This window comes from Lissotriton helveticus, chromosome 2_1 (genome assembly GCF_964261635.1).
Source record: "Lissotriton helveticus chromosome 2_1, aLisHel1.1, whole genome shotgun sequence".
Taxonomy (NCBI): Eukaryota; Metazoa; Chordata; class Amphibia; order Caudata; family Salamandridae; genus Lissotriton; species Lissotriton helveticus.
The window spans coordinates 1,130,700,351-1,130,719,786 of NC_136059.1; the positions used below are offsets into that span (position 1 = coordinate 1,130,700,351).

The 19,436-nt window shown below is 48.0% G+C and overlaps 1 protein-coding gene across 1 annotated transcript in view; it reads right to left on the bottom strand.

Moving 5' to 3' along the window:
• The window catches only part of ADAMTSL1 (ADAMTS like 1), a 677,686-nt gene that overhangs the window by 86,555 nt on the left and 571,695 nt on the right, over nt 1-19,436 (bottom strand). Inside the window, exons 22-23 of the mRNA XM_078677817.1 lie at nt 12,054-12,233; nt 244-378 (exon numbers count right to left, since the gene is read on the bottom strand). Of these exons, the coding sequence (XP_078533943.1) occupies nt 244-378; nt 12,054-12,233 (315 nt within the window). The remainder of the gene's footprint in view (nt 1-243; nt 379-12,053; nt 12,234-19,436) is intronic.

A 19,436-nucleotide genomic window follows, 5' to 3' on the forward strand; every position in this document is an offset into this window, starting at 1 on the left:
TGAGTACAGCAATAAGTGCCCCTGTAGTATTACTTTATATATTCCTAAATTCCTATGTGAATTGGCCCCATAATTTATGACAGATTATATTCTGACAACAATATTCTGGTACCATACCTACGTGGGTGATCCCATAGAGGCTAATCAGCCATATGAAGTGATATAAAACAATTGATGTTTACATAAACAGAACCAGACGTAACATTGTCCCTAGATAGTTCCTTCTTTTGCCTCTTGACTTACCTATGATCACCGCACTCCCCGGGATTAGGACCAATCTCGTCCCCAGCGGTGATGTCAGCACAGAGGGCAACCCTGGACCCATAATCGAGAGGATCGCTGCCAGCTCTTCCAAACCATTTGGGGCTTGTGGGGGATCTGGTGAAAAGAAGAGTAATAATGAGCAGCTAGGCTATGATGTAAGGCGTTTTTTAAGAAGGCACAAAAAAGGAGATGGAAAATAAATCACTCAAAGTGCAGGCAAAATCAATAATTGACATTTAACGATAAAACACAAATAGATGAATAAATAAACAACTAAATTAATAAATACATAAGAACAATTTGGACCAGTTTTGTCACTGAAGAGAAACAAACTATTTTTTGGCAAATGCGAACAATGTCCCCATGCCTTGTGTGGTCACTCGCAGTGAAAGGAGCCCATGGGTTAACAATTGCTAAATGGGGTATGCTGTGGTGGGAGGAAACAAAATGCGACTAACAAGTAAAAAAGATCCGTAGATAAAGCCCATTGACAAAACGCATCTCACCGTATGTATATTATCTATGAATGATTTTAGGAAAACAATAGTCTGGCAAGACGACTAAAGCTATCTCTAAGCTAGACCTAAAAGCATTGCCACATGATGCTTTGCAGTGAGGTGCCTAGTACAGGCTCACAGAAAACATGCTGCGGTGCTAGAGAGCCACATACTTGGGCCAGTCAGTGGTTGTGTACATATCTGCCTGTGCGCATGTCACCCCTCCTAGGTTGCATGATAGAAGCATGCATGATTAAAACACGCGTGCCTCTACCGTGCAGCCCAAACCACAAATGCATCTTAACCATGCATTCCTTTACCCACATGCCTTTACCACATAATTTTGTGGCATAGGCAAGAATGGTAAAGGGGTATGTGTGGCTATGGTCGCGACTTCCCCGAACCCCTCTACCCCACCACTCTGACTGCCCCCAACCCCTCACTGTTCCTAAAACTCTGCCCCTTCACTAATACTATCCCTACAGCCCCGCGCTGACTCTACCCATTGCCCTCCCCCTGTCCTAAGACCTAAAACCCTACCCCTTTACTTACACTACTGCCCATCCCCACGTTGTACCTTAAACTACCCCAACCCCTTCCTCTCCCCTGAAACCTACCCCGACCCCAGCCCTAAAAACGACCCCAACTATCCATTCTCCTCCCACTGCCCTAAGACCTAAACCACTGCCCCTTTACTTACACTACCCCGACCCTCGCAATGACCCTTAATCTACCCCAAACTCTTCCACTGCCCTGAAACCTATCCCGGACCCCCCTCCAGTCCCACTCACCTGACCACAACGTCGTCCTGCTTTCATCTTCACCGTCTTCCATCTAGCCAGCAGCTAGACCACGCACTGCCGTAACCATGCATATGCGTGGTTTAGACATATGCCTGGTTAAGGCAAGAGTGGTTGTGCTTGCGTAGTCAGAACACACGTGGTAAAGACCGCAGTGTTCTGACTGTTCTCCCCCTCCAAATATCTTGGAAAGAAATTGCTACATTTATGAGACAAAGGAAAACCATGAGTCACATACAATGTAAGAATCTTTTGGCCTCCAATAGACTCAAGCATAATTGTAAGCTTCTTGTATGCACTCTTTCTTAGTCCAGAAGGGAACCCCACTAAAGAAAGCAGAGGGAGAGGGTCCTTCTTGGTCTTCACCCCAGTTCTCGATCACCCCGTCAGTTCATAGTCTCCAAGGGTTATCAGGTCATTAGCTGTCGAGAACTGCATCAATCATCTGTTTGCTCGATCAAGATTATTCAGCTCAAACAAGTGAAGACCAGCAGAGAAGCGCATGGCCAACTCTTATGTACCATGTCTACTTCTATCTCCTCCCCACCCACGATGAAATACTCAGCTCTAAAAGATTTAGGAATCCGGAGCAAAGCAATAGATGTTGACTAGCAGAGGTAAGAATGGTAAAAATTAAATGCTAAACAATGATTCTAGCTTGGTAACTGGTTATTCCCTTTTGCTGTTAACACTTTCAGACCTTCAGCTTGTGGGGACAGATCCAAAAGAAATTAGGAAACCTAACTAAGGCTTTCACACAAATTATTGCCAATATCTGATTTGAGTTTAGAAAGTAGAACTGCCTTTCAGAGAACAATTAAGTATTACTGCCCTCACAGGCGGGCAACAATGCTGTTGATCAGCGGTCCCTGAGATTATGGGCTGAACCATACATAGCAAGGGCTTACAAAAAAGGGGTTGTAATTAACAATCACTGTTGCTCCGTATGTAATGGCAGCAGGGTCAGATTGGTAACGCGGGCACTCGGGCAATGCCCAAAAGGCCGGTATCCGAGTTCCACCTGTGGGCTGCTTTTTGGGGCAGCCTGGGGGGCTGATTTGGGCGGTTTCTGCATTATTAGGATGCCACCACAGGCCCAGTGGGTGCCTGAGTGGCCTTGCTGGAAGCAGATGGGCGTCTATTACCTCCCTTTTATCAACGGGCAGAGGCGTCACTCCTTTCTCTTGCTGGGCCGGCCCATTAATGTATACATATTGAGCGGGGCAGGGGGCCTGACCAAAAGTGGCCTCACTTGTTTTCAGGTGTGTTTCACCAGTGTAAACAAATCCGTGCGTTTTTGTTTTTTTTTAGACCCCCCATTTTTAAGAAAATTTCACCGAAGCAGGGTTTTGCGGAAAGGCAATATGCAAATGAGGGCCACTTTTTTTTAGCGTACCTGGGCTGATTTTGAATCCCTGAATGGCAGTAAGGTTATTAGTACACCTTCCCTCCAGTAACAGGAATCTACCTGAGCTGATCTGCAGGACAGTTCAAGTTCTCTCCACTGGGGAATGCTGGATTGCTGGAGAGGAGTGAGATAAAAGTATGCAAACATAACAGTTTGATTTTTCCTCGTTTTCAGTCGTTGTTTGGTCTAACATTAAGCTAAAATACCGACTGACAATGAGGGAAAAAACACAAACTACTATGTTTACTCTTTTGTTTCTTACTCCACTTCAGCATTTCGGCTTACATTCTCCTTCAGCAATCAAGTGATGGAGCTGGGACCCTGAGGCTGTGACAACGGCTTCTGCAGAGGGAGGGCCAGAGCTGTACTGCAAAACCGAGAAGCCGTTTACCCATCCTTCGACAGCGTGCTGGCTTTTGTGCATACTTCATCTAGGAGTCGAAAGTAAAGCAAAATAGATAAAGCAGAGGTGTAGTTGGACTGCAGACGAAGGATTCAAGATATTAAAATGTATGAAAGTCTTACTGCATTTTAAATATATAACTTCAGGACACAAGTCCCAAAAAAAGGCATGTGACACTAAAGTGCGGACATCACAGCATGTGACTGTAACGGGGTGGGTTTGCCGACTCACCCCGATAACAGTGATCATGCTGTGCGAAGTGACAGGACCTTGAGGGACCCAACAATCACTCCACCACCCTCTTGTCATTTACAGCAGGCGGACTACCAAGGGACCGACTACGAGGTAGACACATGCATGGAGGCTGAGTGTGTATGGCCCTTTAATTCAAGAGCTGAGGACGAGTGGGCGGGGTTACAGGACGACGTGCTGCTGTCAAATACGGAAGAGCCGGAAGACACGGTGTGCTTGTACACCCGGAGGGAGAAGAGCGTGGAAGGTCGGAAGGAGGAAGAGAGCGAACGGAGAATTACGGAGCAGAAGCCTAGAAGAACGGAGGAAGGAGGAGAGACCCCGGAGACGGAGGTAAATGCCTGGAGGCCAACGTTCCCACGAGCCGCCCAGCAACCCACCCGGGGGAGGTGTGTGGCTACTCCAGGTGCGTGAGAAGATCAGGGGCTGGGTGGGGCGGAAGGGCGGTGCCAGTGTAACATAGTGGTCTTCCCTTGTTCCGGTTCCCCTTACCTACGCACTACCTGTCCCAGCACTTACACTTGTATATAGGTATCAAGTCACGGGTGATTGTGCCTCCTCACTCCCTTTCCTTAGCACGGTTACGTGTGGGACAGCGATCTCACCAGTTGCTTTCTTTTGTTTTGTTTATGGTCCCGGGACTCAAAAGCAAAGACGGACTCGGAGGACCGAAAGCCCCGACGAAGCACGGACGGCTATCGGAGGACTGAGCCAGACAAGCCCCGGAGTAGGAGGTCCACCCGGAGTCGATCCCCAAGGAGACCCATCCCTGTCAGAAAAACTTGTTCGGATTACCTTTTGGCCTCAATAAAGCCTACAGTAACAAAAACACATCTGTTGCCCTTCACTCCTGTGTCGCATCCGCATGACCCCGCTACAGTGGTGGAGAATGCGGGCATAGGTGCCATCTGTACCCAGAAGATGGAGACCGACATAGAGCAATTGGCGAAGGGCCAAGAGCGGCTGGAGTGGGTCGCAGAACAGCAGTTGAGTTCGGCACAAGCCGATCGTGATTTATTGAAGGAAGCATTAGCGGCCAGAGCCCAGCAACCTTGGGTGGAGTCCACCCCCCTGGGGAGCGGAGGGGAACGCATCATACCACATGGCTCAGCCGCAATATCCCTGCAGAAATACCAACCAGGGGAGGACCCCGACTCCTTCCTGCTAAACTTTGAACGTGCAGCCAGAGCGTGTGGATGGCCCATAGGCAAGTGGCCATTCTTCTTAGCCCCACTCCTGGTGGGGGAAGCGCAAGCGGCCTACCAGGTCGCGAACCCCACGGGTGACACCCCTTACACCGAAGTTAAACAGATCATATAGACCACCTCGGACTGGACGCTGAGGCCTATAGATGGAGGTTCCGTAAGGAAAGGGGGGCCCCCGGAGAGAACCCCAAAACGCTATTTGTACGTCTGAAAATGGCCGCTGATAAATGGTTAACTCCCTCCAGTAGTACCAAGGAAGAAATAATGGACCGCATCTACTTGGAGCAATACCTAGATGCCCTCCCCTACCTCACGCAAAGATGGCTCCGTCAGCACCATAATTTAACGACCACTCAGGCCATTGACATGGCCGCTACTTTCGCCCGGGCCCAACCCCGAAACTCTGGGTGGGACCCTGAAAAGACACACAAACCTGCACCCAAACCGGAGAAAAGGACATTACGTCCATTGGAACCCCCTAGGCCCCGACCCTGGAGACCCGAGAATCCCGGAGGTGCTGGACCGCAATGTTTCGACTGTGGAAACTGGGGACACATCGCCCGTCATTGTCCCAAAAGAAGACCCCAAGAAGAACCTATGGAGGTGGGATACCTTCCCAAGTCTGTCCTCTTCTCGGCTGAGATGGGGGGCTCCTACAGAGTAAGTGTCGGGGTAAACGGGAACACTGTTCAGGCCTTACTAGATTCGGGGTGTAGGCAGTCTGTAATACAGAGCAAACATGTAGCCCTTCCCAATACTTACCAAACCAAATGGTCAACATCAGATGTGTGCATGGTGATGTGCGCCCTTACCCACTTGCGTCTTTACCCATCAAGCTTAGGACTGGAGAGACCCAGACGGCGAGGGTGGGGGTCCTGTCTTCGCTGCCCAAAGAACTGATTATCGGAACGGATAACCCTAGGTTTTTGTCTATGTTCAAAAGAAGTGTAGAACAGATAGGGGGACGAATACACATACCTGCACTTCCCCGAGACCCATGCCCCGCCATGCTGTCACCAGATCCCTGGGTGTTAGATAGGAGCTTTCGCTTCGCCCAGGCCAACGACCATTCTCTTTTCAATGCCTGGGAACAAGCCTATCAAGGACAAGAATATAACCCGGACAGATATCCCCAGTTCTTAATTCGACAGGATCTCCTATACCGACAAGGAAGCCCTGAGGAGGAAGCCCAGCTGCTAGTACCCGTATCCTTTCGTAACCAAGTATTGTTCTTTGCTCATAGCCACCTAGTAGCCGGACATACTGGAACGGAGAAGACCACACAGAACATCCTCCGCCATTTCTACTGGCCGGGTATATACAAAGACACGTCAGTGTATTGTAAAGAATGTGGTATTTGTCAGAGGAAGAATATAACCAAACCCCCAGCAGTCCCGTTACAACCCCTACCTATCATCGGGAAACCCTTCGAGAGAGTAGGGATGGACCTCATTGGCCCGCTGCCCAAGACCCGTAAAGGATATCAACAAGTACTAGTGGTGGTGGATTATGCCACCCGTTTTCCGGAGGCCTTTCCCCTAACGGCAGCCACCTCCAAACAAGTCGCGGAGCGGATGATTGAGTTGTTCAGCCGGGTGGGGTTCCCAAAAGAAATCCTCACCGACCAAGGAACGCCCTTCGTCTCCAGACTCATGAAAGACGTGTGTAGAAGCCTGGACATACATCAGATACGCACTGCGGTGTACCATCCCCAGACGGATGGCCTTGTGGAACGCTATAACCGAACTCTCAAGACGACACTCAGAAAGATGTTGGAGGTCAGTGGGACTGAATGGGACCAGATCTTGCCTCTGTCCCTATACGTCATCAGGGGACAACGCCAAAGCAGTCTGGGAGTTTCTGCGTTTGAATTGCTATACGGTCGACAGCCACGCTCCCTGCTGGAGATGACCAAAGATGCGTGGGTAAATGAAATACCCGAAGAAGCCGCTCATACCCTGGAATACGCTCAGAATCTGAAATCCCGGCTGGGTAAGCTCCGCGACCTGGCCTAGACCCATCTTGAAGCGAACCAGAAGAGACAGAAGACGACCTATGATAAAGGCAAGAAATGGAGACAACTGAAAACAAACGACTGGGCGCTGATCCTTCTCCCCTCCTCGACCCAGAAGTTCAGGGCCGAATGGGTGGGACCACATAAAGTACTCGAAACCATCAGAAGGACGAGCTACCGTCTCCAGATAGGGCCCAACAAAACACAAGTGTACCACATTAACCTACTAAAGAAATGGTTAGGTCCCCTTCCCACAGGAGTGCATGTAGCCACTCCTGTGACAGACACGTCCACTCGAGAGCAGTTAGTGGTCAACGACGAGTTGCCCCACCAGCAGAAGAAGGAACTACAGGAGTTGTTACTCCAACACGACAACCTGTTTTCCAACATCCCAGGAAGGACCACTTTCGCTGAACATTGTATTGATACGGTCCCCGGTAAAATTGTCAAGGTCCGGCCATATAGAGTACCAGCCTCCCGACGTCTGGCCATAAAGAAAGAAGTGGAGGACATCATGGAACTGGGCGTTATTCGCCCCTCCAAGAGCAATTGGTCCAGCCCCATTGTCATGATTCCCAAGCCCGACGGGACACGACGCTTTTGTATGGATTTTAGGGCGCTTAACGACATCTCGACATTCGACGCGTATCCGATACCGCGAGTGGATGAGTTAATCGAGCGTCTAGGGGATGCCCAGTACATTACGACGCTGGACCTCACAAAGGGATACTGGCAGGTGCCCCTCAGGGAGGAAGACCGAAGGAAGACCGCGTTTAGCACCAACGAGGGGCATTATGAGTTCGCCGTCCTTCCTTTTGGACTAGACGGTGCCCCTGCCACCTTCCAGCGCCTTATGAACACGGTGTTGAGGGATGTGTCAGCTTTTGCCTCGGCTTACTTAGACGACATCGTCATCCAAAGTCCCTCCTGGTCGGCCCACACCAGTCATCTACAAGTGGTGTTCGACGCACTGGAGAAAGCCGGATTGAGGATCAATTCAAAAAAATCGAAGGTTGCCTATCAGAAGGTGAAATATCTGGGATACGTACTAGGCCATGGGCTAAGAGAACCCCAGATAGAGAAAATAAGAGCTATAGCGGACACTCCATTTCCCGTTAATAGAAACGAAGTGAGGGCATTCCTGGGGCTGGTGGGATACTATCGGCGCTTCATTCCGCAATTCTCACACATAGCCGCCCCCCTCTCTGATGCCTTGAAACTGCCGGGGAAGTCCTCCTCTCCTATAGCTCCCACAGAAGCCATGCAAGCCGCATTTCAACACCTCAAAAACGTCATCACGTCCACCCCCATCCTTACCTCCCCTGACTTCTCCAAGCCCTTTATTCTGCACACAGTCGCCTCGGACTATGGTATTGGGGCTGTCCTATCGCAAGAAGGAGCTGACGGGTTAGACCACCCGATCTTATATGTGAGCCGTAAGTTATTCCCCAGGGAACTTAAATACGCCACAATAGAAAAAGAATGTCTGGCCGTTAAATGGGCCATTGACAAACTCGCCTACTACCTAAAAGGACACCCGTCTACCCTGTACACCGACCACGCCCCCCTGCTCTGGATGGCTAGGAATAAATCTAACAACGCTAGGGTTATGAAATGGTTCTTATCCTTGCAACCATACTCGTTCACGGTGAGGCATAGGAAGGGATCCGAGAATGTGGGTGCAGACTTTCTATCGAGACATCCGCTCACCGAATGTGAGCGTCCTAAAGGGGAGGTGTGTAACGGGGTGGGTTTGCCGACTCACCCCGATAACAGTGATGATGCTGTGTGAAGTGACAGGACCTTGAGGGACCCAACAATCACTCCACCACCCTCTTGTCATTTACAGCAGGCAGACTACAGAGGGACCGACTACGAGGTAGACACACGCATGGAGGGTGAGTGTGTATGGCCCTTTAATTCAAGAGCTGAGGACGAGTGGGCGGGGTTACAGGACGACGTGCTGCCGTCAAATACGGAAGAGCCGGAAGACACGGTGTGCTTGTACACCCGGAGGGAGAAGAGCGTGGAAGGTCGGAAGGAGGAAGAGAGCGAACGGAGAATTACGGAGCAGAAGCCTAGAAGAACGGAGGAAGGAGGAGAGACCCCGGAGACGGAGGAAACGCCTGGAGGCCAACGTTCCCACGAGCCGCCAAGCCACCCACCCGGGGGAGGTGTGTGGCTACTCCAGGTGCGTGAGAAGATCAGGGGCTGGGTGGGACGAAAGGGCGGTGCCAGTGTAACATAGTGGTCTTCCCTTGTCCCGGTTCCCCTTACCTACGCACTACCTGTCCCAGCACTTACACTTGTATATAGGTATCAAGTCACGGGTGGTTGTGCCTCCTCACTCCCTTTCCTTAGCACGGTTACGTGTGAGACAGCGATCTCACCAGTTGCTTTCTTTTGTTTTGTTTATGGTCCTAGGACTCGAAAGCAAAGACGGACTCGGAGGACCGAAAGCCCCGACGAAGCCCGGACGGCTATCGGAGGACTGAGCCAGACAAGCCCCGGAGTCGGAGGTCCACCCGGAGTCAATCCCCAAGGAAACCCATCCCTGTCAGAAAAACTTGTTCGGATTACCTTTTGGCCTCAATAAAGCCTACAGTAACAAAAACACGTCTGTTGCCCTTCACTCCTGTGTCGCATCCGCCTGACCCCGCTACAGTGACCTAGCACGTAGCATCACAGGAAGTGGCGTCACAACCTATGACCTCACCGGAAGTGACATTTCAAGAAGTGACATCAGATCTTAAGACTTTGTACACACGTTTAACAGATCTAGCATGAGTACAGTTGAGCACATTACAATATTTAACAAATTAGATTTGCGTTGGGTTCGTGCCACAAAAGTGACGTAACCCAAAAGCAAAATCTGGGCCACAGCTTATACATTTACTTTTTTTTAACTCTGCCAGAAAGAAATTGCCAACAAGGAGAAAAGTGGCAGTAAATCTGTTCTGCGTAATTGGATGCAAATTCTACATTTTAAAATATCATATGGGGTTAAAGCACCTTCCGCATAGATCTTTGTGTGAAGTTAACATATTTGCTGGAGAGATCTGTGTATTGTCTAGTCCCAGTTTTGAATCAAAGTAACATAGAGAGTTAATATTGCTCCTGCAGAGCACATCATGTAACATGCAGGTGACAGATTTGTATTTTATGCAGATGGGTAAGTGGGTTAGTGTTTTTAACACAAGATCGTTTTGTTACTTGCAGTTCACAAATTGTAATCCTTCTAATATAGAACTGTGATCTATGAAGGAAATGTAACTCCTACACCTTGCAACCCTCACTATTTTATGTAACACGTCATGTACATTGATTTACATACATATGATTAATATGTATTGTCAATGTATAATGTGCATATCTGATGTAAGGCTCTTTGACAGCCTGCATTGAGATGAGTAGCGCTATAAAAGAAAAAAAAATAGTGGTATTTAAATAGTTATTTGTATAAATAATGGGACATAACAACACATCTGACATTCTTACAGTGCATGCACATCTCTTAATAGTCAGAAGTTTGCCTCTTTTAAGTACTTGTGAAGTAATAAAAAGCTGTGCCTTTGTTTCCCGTCCATTCCATTTGCATCTAGGTGTGTGAGGCAACAGACATCTCCCAGCCAGGATACTTGAATAAAAAGAGTCCTGTTGCCCCCTTAAATTTGGCCTTCGTTTTGGGCCCAGCTGGAATTTAAAATAACAAAGCCCCCTAGGCATCTGCACGTTGTTGCTCAGAACGAAAGCAGACAACGTGCAGGCGCTGCTGAATGTGTTCCGTGTCTGAAAATTACACTGGTGCGAGTTTAGCATATTTCTGTGGGGACCAACTTCTTGGCAGGGTTGATGGTGTCCACTCTGTGAAAAGAGTGGGTGGACGCCGTCTCCTGCATCACTTGAGCCCTGAATAACCTGTCGGAGAGAGGCATAGCTCAGCCAGTTGCAGCCATATGTAAGGTATCAATAGACGTCGGTCTGGGAGGATCAATACATTGCAAAGAAGTAGACACAAACTTGGGGCACACGTTACAGGTGGGCAGAGCACACCACAACAACAGTGAGCTGAAAGCCACAGAATGCTTCCTGGGCGAGCACATCTGTAAATCAAGCATTCTGATTCGTTGTTCAGCTCCCAACATTCCACTGCTATAGGAATACCGGACACACAGCACTCTCGTTGAGCTGTGCTATTATCTTCTTAGTGCATGTCTTTCCTTCAGGTTCTTTATAAAAATCTTGGCAAGACCTTCTTAAAAAGCAACAAAAACAGCTTTAGAAGCCTATGTGACAAATGTAAAATCATCAAGTGTACAAACAAGTTGAGAAACACCACTTATTTCTCTCCCAGGAACCATCTCCACCTTGGTGCTCAGAATATATTGCTTAAGTAGACTTTGGCCATGGTCAGAGTCTTAGATGGTAGCATGTTGCATTTTGGGAGTAAAAGATGCACTTGGAATGTTCTATCTGCCTTGTGGTGCAAAAAATCACGAGGCGAGGAGTCGAAATCACACAGTGGCAGGAAAGACAGGCTGAAAACCACTGAGGAAAGTGGTTTTCCAGCTTGTCTTTGGCAGCTTTAATCAGCGATGCCCATTAAGAAGTGTTAAAACACCCCAGGACATCAGTGACAGCCTCAATGACCTTTTGTTCTTTTAGGAGGGATGGGGTTGTATGGGGAGTTGGTGAGGACTGAGTGCCTCTTAGGTAGCTCTTAGGTAGCTCTTGGCACGAGGCCTCACCCCCTTCAAGGCCCTACCACTTCCTCACATACATGACCTTAATTTGTGAGATGGCAGGTATGTGAATTGAAGTGATGGATCTGGGTTCCCAGATGAATGTGGTCACTTCCCATTATGTCATTAGGTCAAAGTTTGTGATACCTGTGATGCCACTGGCAGTGAAAAAGTATGGCTGGTCACTTCCTTTGTTGGATTTGGTGAACTTACACCACTGCTTTGTCTGTTTCACAACGCCATGAAATAACCTTAAGGCTGACTGCCGGCTTACAGAACTGACCAATAAGACTTTTAAACTGGCCTCTGTACTTCCGAAAGCAAATAACCAGAAAATCAGATGCGCACATCACAAAATTAAGCGCATTTTTTTCTCGAATCTCTACCCGTCTGTGACAGACAGCTTCCAGTCACCGACTTTGATTTTAGACATAGTTCTGTGATTTGTATAGGTGGGTAAGCACTTACCTAAGACCTGGAGCTCGGTGGTTTCTGTCACTTCCCCATGCACATTGGCTGCCATGCAGGAGTACAGTCCCTGGTGCGATGCAGACACGTTTACAAGGAGCAGGGAGCCATCATGTTGATGAGTAGGTGCAAAGAGTTTGCTTTTATTTCGGTACCAAGTGACTTCAGCTTCTGGTAGGCCTGTAAAGACAGCATGATCAAAGTCAGCTTTTTAAAAATGGAGTTTGTGGCAGAACATCACTTGAATCAAGTTTCAGAAACATTGCGGCTAACGTGTCCACCTAAACAGACAATCTAGACGTACAGTGCTTAATTTGTGCCGGTGGCTGTTGGTAGAGCACATCAGCACTCACTTTTGAGGACCAGAGTTCTTTCATCGTCACAGTTTGACCCAGACCAAAGGAGAGAAAGGCAGAAAAGGGAGAAAGAAGGAGGTAAAGAAAGATAAACATTGACAAAGGGGCAAATGCTGGAATGAAAAAGAATCTACAAGAGATGAAGAGCCGTATGAATAGTGTAGTAGAAAAACAGACATGAAATGAAATCAAGATAAAACATTGGTATTCAGCATCCCTGGCATTCAGCAGAGCCACAGAGTTATTCAAACAAATCTTTAGGCCCCTGCACCTATTTTTTCACAAAGCACTGGCAAAAAAAGCCATGTCAGAAACATTTTACTTTTGGGATTCAGTCAATATTTTTTCTTGATTTGCAATCGAGCCTAGGCTATTTTCTCTCCAATAAAAAGGCTTTTTGTGAGTGTTTTGTGCATACCAGCAGATTTATATCATTATCATTGTGAATAGTCACGCCTTGTTACATATGCGATTAGGGTTAAGGAAAAAAGTTCGAATTGTACTAAACGCTAGCATGGCTAATCTCAACATGATATACTCTTTAATCATGCACCTTTTGCGCTCCACACATATTGTTTATGAGCTAGTAACTGAGCTCTAACGATGTTATCCGACATTGACAACCTACTGAGAGCGTCTTGAGACCCTCACGGGTGAGTAGCTGCGCTATACAAACTCCTGATCGATTGATTGAGTCACTGGAACTAATATTAGTAGAAAGATACATTAATTGAAAAAGGTAAAAGTGGATCTCAGATAAGCTTGACCATGACTCGCTTAACCAGTTGTTTGATTTCACAAATGGAACCTTGTGTTCCTGGCTCATGACAGTAGTTAAAAAGGGGTGTAACATTAAAAGATTATTTTTTGCAGTTTTATGTAGCACATACTTGGCATAATTGCATTAAAGTGTTTTACAGGAGCACCGGATTACATTTTTTAGGCACCGGGAGAATAATTGATTTGTCCAGAATCGCGAGGGCAGGATTCGGAGCAGGTTCCCCTGTTCCAAAGTTAGTACGTTGGCCATAAGGTTGCATCTCCATCAAGTGAGCAGCCAGTGGGATCTAGGGTGTGGCACCACTTAAGCAAAGACTGAAGTCTTCTATCCAGTCCATAATTCTAGACACACAGTCAACACCATGTTCTAGACTCAAGCATCATTGATGAAAGTGAAAAGGGTGCACACATCTCTGGCCTGCAGCAATTATGCTCCACTGATGGCCAGCTGGGGTAGTTTCAACATCCATGATAGCGACCAAAGTCTTAGGTGGACATATAACAGGGCAAATAGAAACCCAAATGATACACCTCGTGCCTAGGGGATTTAAAAAAAAAAAACTCACAGCAGATCCTCATAACTCTGTGTTTGCAAAGTGTGAGGTCCCTTATGAGAGGCACTAGTGTAAACGTTCAAGTATATATATCTACTCGGTTCATCTTGGCTTGCCCAACAAGGGGCTAGACACTTTGTAATCATCCTGATCAGAAAGATAACTGCTTTGCTCATATCAGCTCGAAGGTCGAATAAAGAATTCCCCTGACAAGGCTGATCCACTCGCTGAGCTCCGACATATTTCGTATCCCAAAGGTGTGCGCGACAGTATGCGCTGACTGCCACCATCAAACCTATTGGCTGTTGCGATAATTAGGCCCTTATTAAGAATGGCCAGTAAATTCTGATGGGCTGATCGACATTATGCGTTTCGGAGTTATGAGTTTTTTTTTTCACACTGAGATTTCGGTTGTTGAAAGAAGGAAATACAATTCATAATTCCAGCACACCCACTAAATATAAAAAGCAGGGCCTTTGAAATTGAGGGGCCATTCGTAATGAGGGCCACACAATTTTTTTCATGCTGGAACAGTTTTAGAGATGACTGCATTATTTCCATCACTGACTACATCTATGGATTTTTAGTTGTTTCACAATGTTTTGGGAATAACGACAAAATTAACGCTAGATTCCAGAATCTAGACAACTAAGGGTGCCAGTCACATAAGTATCTTTTTGCACCTTACCCAACTCTAGATTCCGGAATCTAAAAAACTAAAGGCGTCAGTTGCGTATGTAGCGTTTTGCAACTTACCAACTATCCAGTCACTTTCTCGCCATCTTTAACCCAAAATACAACTTCCCTTTCTGGTGACTCTACCCAATGACAAAACTCGACTGCCATGATGGCTGGACTGGTGATTGCATTTACTGCGAAGATCTGTGGCTAACCCGCAGCTTGGAGGTTTGAACCCCTTAAATCGTATTACCCACAATGTGGTTTCACATTAGAAATGCTAGTTAATGCTTCCAATAGTCATTGGTTGCAACCCTTGGCTGCACCCTTAAACAATTGGAGTAACAAAATAATCTTTACTAGATTTAGCTTAAAAACCAGAGTTGTGCGCGACCATTACAGAAATATTGTTTCACATTAGAAGCCATATGCACTTAAACGAAATGGCGGTTTATTTTGACGTATGTTTATCATTTGTAAAAAGCATTCTAGCATCTGTACTGTGTTAAAAAAGCGTGCCTTGCACTAGTATGTAAAGCACGACTCTTTCTTTTCTGTGGGCGGCCTTGCACGCTGTACATGTTTCTGTTCAGCACAACAACTGCCTTCATGTTTGGACGTGTGTCCTGTCAACCAGGCGCATTCTAATGTCTCGTGAAGGTTTGAAGACCTGACATGACTTTATGATTCTGAAGTTCAAACTGCGCGACAGGAAGTGCAGCGCGAGAATGCTGCTGATGCGTATTGCACGTGGTGAACATTCCTACTGACAGCTCCACCACGTGAACTATCCGTGTGAAAAGCGGCTTTTTCTGTGTGGCGTGCGCTTCTCGTTCACCGAAGGCTAATTGCACGCCTCAGCCTAAGTAAAACCAAATGTTTTCCGAGCGTCCGTCCTCAGAGCGCATGCCAGTAAGTAGCTGTGCGGTTTCTTTGAAGGCGCGGCCCAGCAGCAGCATCGAGGCGCGCGCGGTAATGAGGCGACTGGGGGAAAGGGGGGCCGCGTGGAGATCGGAGGCGGCAAGGCCGACGATCAAGCCCAGGTGTGAGGGGGTCTCGTGCGTCGGCACGTGCTGGTGCGTGGAGCCTGGAGCCTAGGACTGGGGACGGAGGAAGGGCGGGGTTTGCACACGAGGACGCCATTGGCTCTCCTCAGTCTCTGCATTTCCCACAGCAGCATGCTGGGAAACACTAACTGGCAAACATAAGAGATATAGAGGCAGATTTACAAGCCCCATGCGCGCCGGTCCATCACGTTGCATGACGCACCGGTGGCGCAGCCTGCTAAGGGATATTTACAAGCACAGGTAAAGTCAACCTGCATGACTTAACCTGTGCTTCTAAATATCACCCCTGTTCACGCAACACTTTGCGTGTTAGGGGCGGTACATGGGTGTTGCTGTGGGTGTTCCTACGAAACACCCATGTCCACTGATGCATTTCCAGATTTACGAGAAATCGTAAACCTGGAAATGAGCCAGTTTGCTACGCCACAGGGGTGGCGAAGCCAAGTGAAACAACAAGGAGAAATGTTCTCATTTCTCCTCGTTTTTGGGTTTCGCCTGCCGATGGCTGCGCTCTGCGCAGCTTTTCGGTGCAGGCGAAATCCATTGTTTACAATAAGGACTTCAGGAACGTCCCCCGGCTCCCATTGGCTAGCTCCATAAATGGAGGCTAGCCATTGGGTGCCGGATCTGTCCGTCAAGGCCGAACCAGATTCGGGGGCGTTCCCGAGAATTTTTTTTTTTTGGCCACGTCATGCAGCGGTGGGCGGGGCTTTTTTTTGGCTCGTCGAGGTTTGTTTGGGCCATTTGGTGGCCGACCGCCGGCCGAGGAAGTCCAGGTGAGTGGTTCCTTTCCTGTCCCCCCTCCCGCTGGCCGTTCCTTTCCCGCCCCCCCCTCCCGCTGGCCGTTCCTTTCCCGCCCTCCCCCCTCCTCCCGCTGGCCGTTCCTTTCCCGCCCTCCCCCTCCCGCTGTCCATTCCTTTAATGCAGAAAAAATAACGACTCTTTCATACCATAGTAATATGGCCTAATAGAGGCAGCCCACCAGCATTGCTTACACGACCCTTCTTCACCGCATAGGGAAAGAAAGTAAAGCTCTCGTCTCGTAAGTCCTCTAATGAGGACTTTCGGAAACATACATGTTTTCACGTTGAACCGTGACCCGTGCCCTGGGCCAGTCGTAGGAAATGAACAGTGGCAGCGGTTCTTTCACGGGCCCACCGGGAGAGGCCTCCATGCGGCCCCACCGCCCAATCACCCTTAACGAAGACAGAGACACACCACAGTGCAGCTCAGGGGGGGGTCCTGAACTGCACAGTCACACGGTGAAACCATCTCAGCTGAGGGACAATTTACCCCACCGTCCGTGAAGTGGCAACAAACGTATACACATCTACGTGTGCAATGGTAAACACTGTAAACCTCAATGGTGGGTCAGTGGGAGCCTTCCGCCGCTGCCTTCCACGACTCTTCCGTCAAAATAACACGAAATAAGCGGGAGGGATAGCAAAGCTCTTTCTTCTCTTCACATCTTGCGGAATATATATGTTTTGGAGGAGTTTTATGTAGCGCAAACTAGCCCGGAAGTTATCAGAGCGCTTTACATGAGCACCAGTTGCATTACAGAGTGACACATTCATTCGTTGTTAGGCACGGAGAGATTATGTGATTTGCCCAGAATCACAAGATGTTGAGCGTCCCTGCCGAGCTTCAAACCCCTAGCTTTGAGGTCGACCGCTCTAGCCGTTAGGGCACAACCTCTGATGGATGTGTGTACACGCTTAAGTCTATGGAAAGAATCGATATCCTACTTGGGTCTGTCAGGTGCTTTCCTAAACTTACAGCCATGCTTCATGCACCTATTTCCGCTGCCAAAGATTCAGTGCACGTGAAACACTGAAGCTCGCACAAGGAAGATTGGTATAGACCTTATATGCAAATAAAACACTTTCCTGTTCTTTTAATCAAAACGAAATGTCACCAGGAGTCAATATAAGTGTTTGGATGAAAGAGAGCACACACATTTCCATCAGCAGTTTGCCCATGCACCATTTCACTGTGCACAGTTTGCTCATGTGATGTGGCCCTTCCTGTCCGTTTGCGCGTTCCCGCCCCCCGTTGGTGTGCCGCCTTAAACTCTATGGAAAGAATCGATATCCTACTTGGGTCTGTCAGGTGCTTTCCTAAACTTACAGCCATGCTTCATGCACCTATTTCCGCTGCCAAAGATTCAGCGCACGTGAAACACTGAAGCTCGCACAAGGAAGATTGGAATAGACCTTATATGCGAATAAAACACTTTCCTGTTCTTTTAATCAAAAAGTAATGTCACCAGGAGTCAATATAAGTGTTTGGATGAAAGAGAGCACACACATTTCCATCAGCAGTTTGCCCATACACCATTTCTCTGTGCACAGTTTGCTCATGTGATGTGGCCCTTCCTGTCCGTTTGCTCGTTCCCGCCCCCCCCTGTTGGTGTGCCGCCCACGACACTGCCCCCACCCCCCCACCCCCCGGCCACCGTCCCTGCGAACCACGGAGAGCTGAATCCCGGCAGCCCCATCAACCCCGCGTCAAATTGAATATTTCACTGTGGCTAACGTTTATTATGCGATTGATCCCGACAGGATAGCATGTTTGTATTTTGAATGTTCGAAGCCCAGGTGTTGTAGGGTGATTTGGGTATACCCCTAGATGTTTAAAAGTAGAGCACATGCTCTGCATAGGCTAATAAAAAGTAGTACCCCTTTCCCTAATGCGGTGCCTTGCAGTAAGCAGTGTATGACATTTAGAACAAAGTTTTAAATACAGTTTGCCAAACTTGCGCCTCTTGTTGGGCTAAGCTGTCGTGAAGCCAGCAGCATGATGTAACTGCAGCTAGCAGACAATGTAAATTTGCGCTGCCCTTTGATAGAAAAAAAAATGTGAACTGCAAAGTTGGATAGGACAGAAACCAGGCTGTCTTTTCCTCGCATGTGGATTGCAGCATCTATTTGTCCCACAGTGTGTAGATCAAATTGAGGTTTTAGGGACCATCTACAATGTGCTTACCTTCCCCCTTATCCTTGATTGTAAATAGGTCACACCACCCAAAGCTTCCTGCATTTCCACACCCTTGTATTCTCTGTGTAATCACTGATTTTCCTGCAAGAAAATGGTGCCAGCCAAGGTATTCTTCCATTCTTTATGGATCGAGTTTCTGTGTCTTTGCCTATAAGTCTCATTCCTGTTCAGGTTTTGATGGAAAAGCAATTGTTGGCTAAGTATTTTTCAGTGCGTGGTAGATGACAATAACGGGGTGGCTGGCCGTTGCTTTTTCCTCAGAAACCATGGATTAGCAATGTATATGGTTACTTGCCTTTCCTCAGAGTCAAAGATTTTGTGTGTTTTTGTGTTAGTCCTAGATTTTTCTGTGAAGAGAGGTAGGGAGAACGTAGCAATACACTCTTAGTCCCCAAATATATTGTTCAAACAGCAAGAAGTGAGATGTGGGCTGCCCTGCCTCTGGGTGGGTGTGTGTGTGTGGGGCTCTGGGTGGGTGTGTGTGGGGCTCTGGGTGGGTGTGTGTGTGTGTGGGGCTCTGGGTGGGTGTGTGTGTGTGTGTGTGGGGCTCTGGGTGGGTGTGTGTGTGTGTGGGGCTCTGGGTGGGTGTGTGTGTGTGTGGGGCTCTGGGTGGGTGTGTGTGTGTGTGTGGCTCTGGGTGTGTGTGTGTGGGGGGCTCTGGGTGGGTGTGTGTGTGTGTGTGTCTCTGGGTGTGTGTGTGTCTCTGGGTGTGTGTGTGTCTCTGGGTGTGTGTGTGTCTCTGGGTGTGTGTGTGTGGCTCGGGATGTGTGTGGCTCGGGGTGTGTGTGTGTGTGGTAGTAATTGCTGTCTGCTGAGCTCGTCCGTAGGGTACAATAGGTCTCACATTGCGAGAGATTAAGCTAATGGCAATGTAAATGACAAAACCAACACATAAATACAAAGTTTGTCATTTACAATGCCAATAGCTCTAATTTTTCCAAAGGCGAA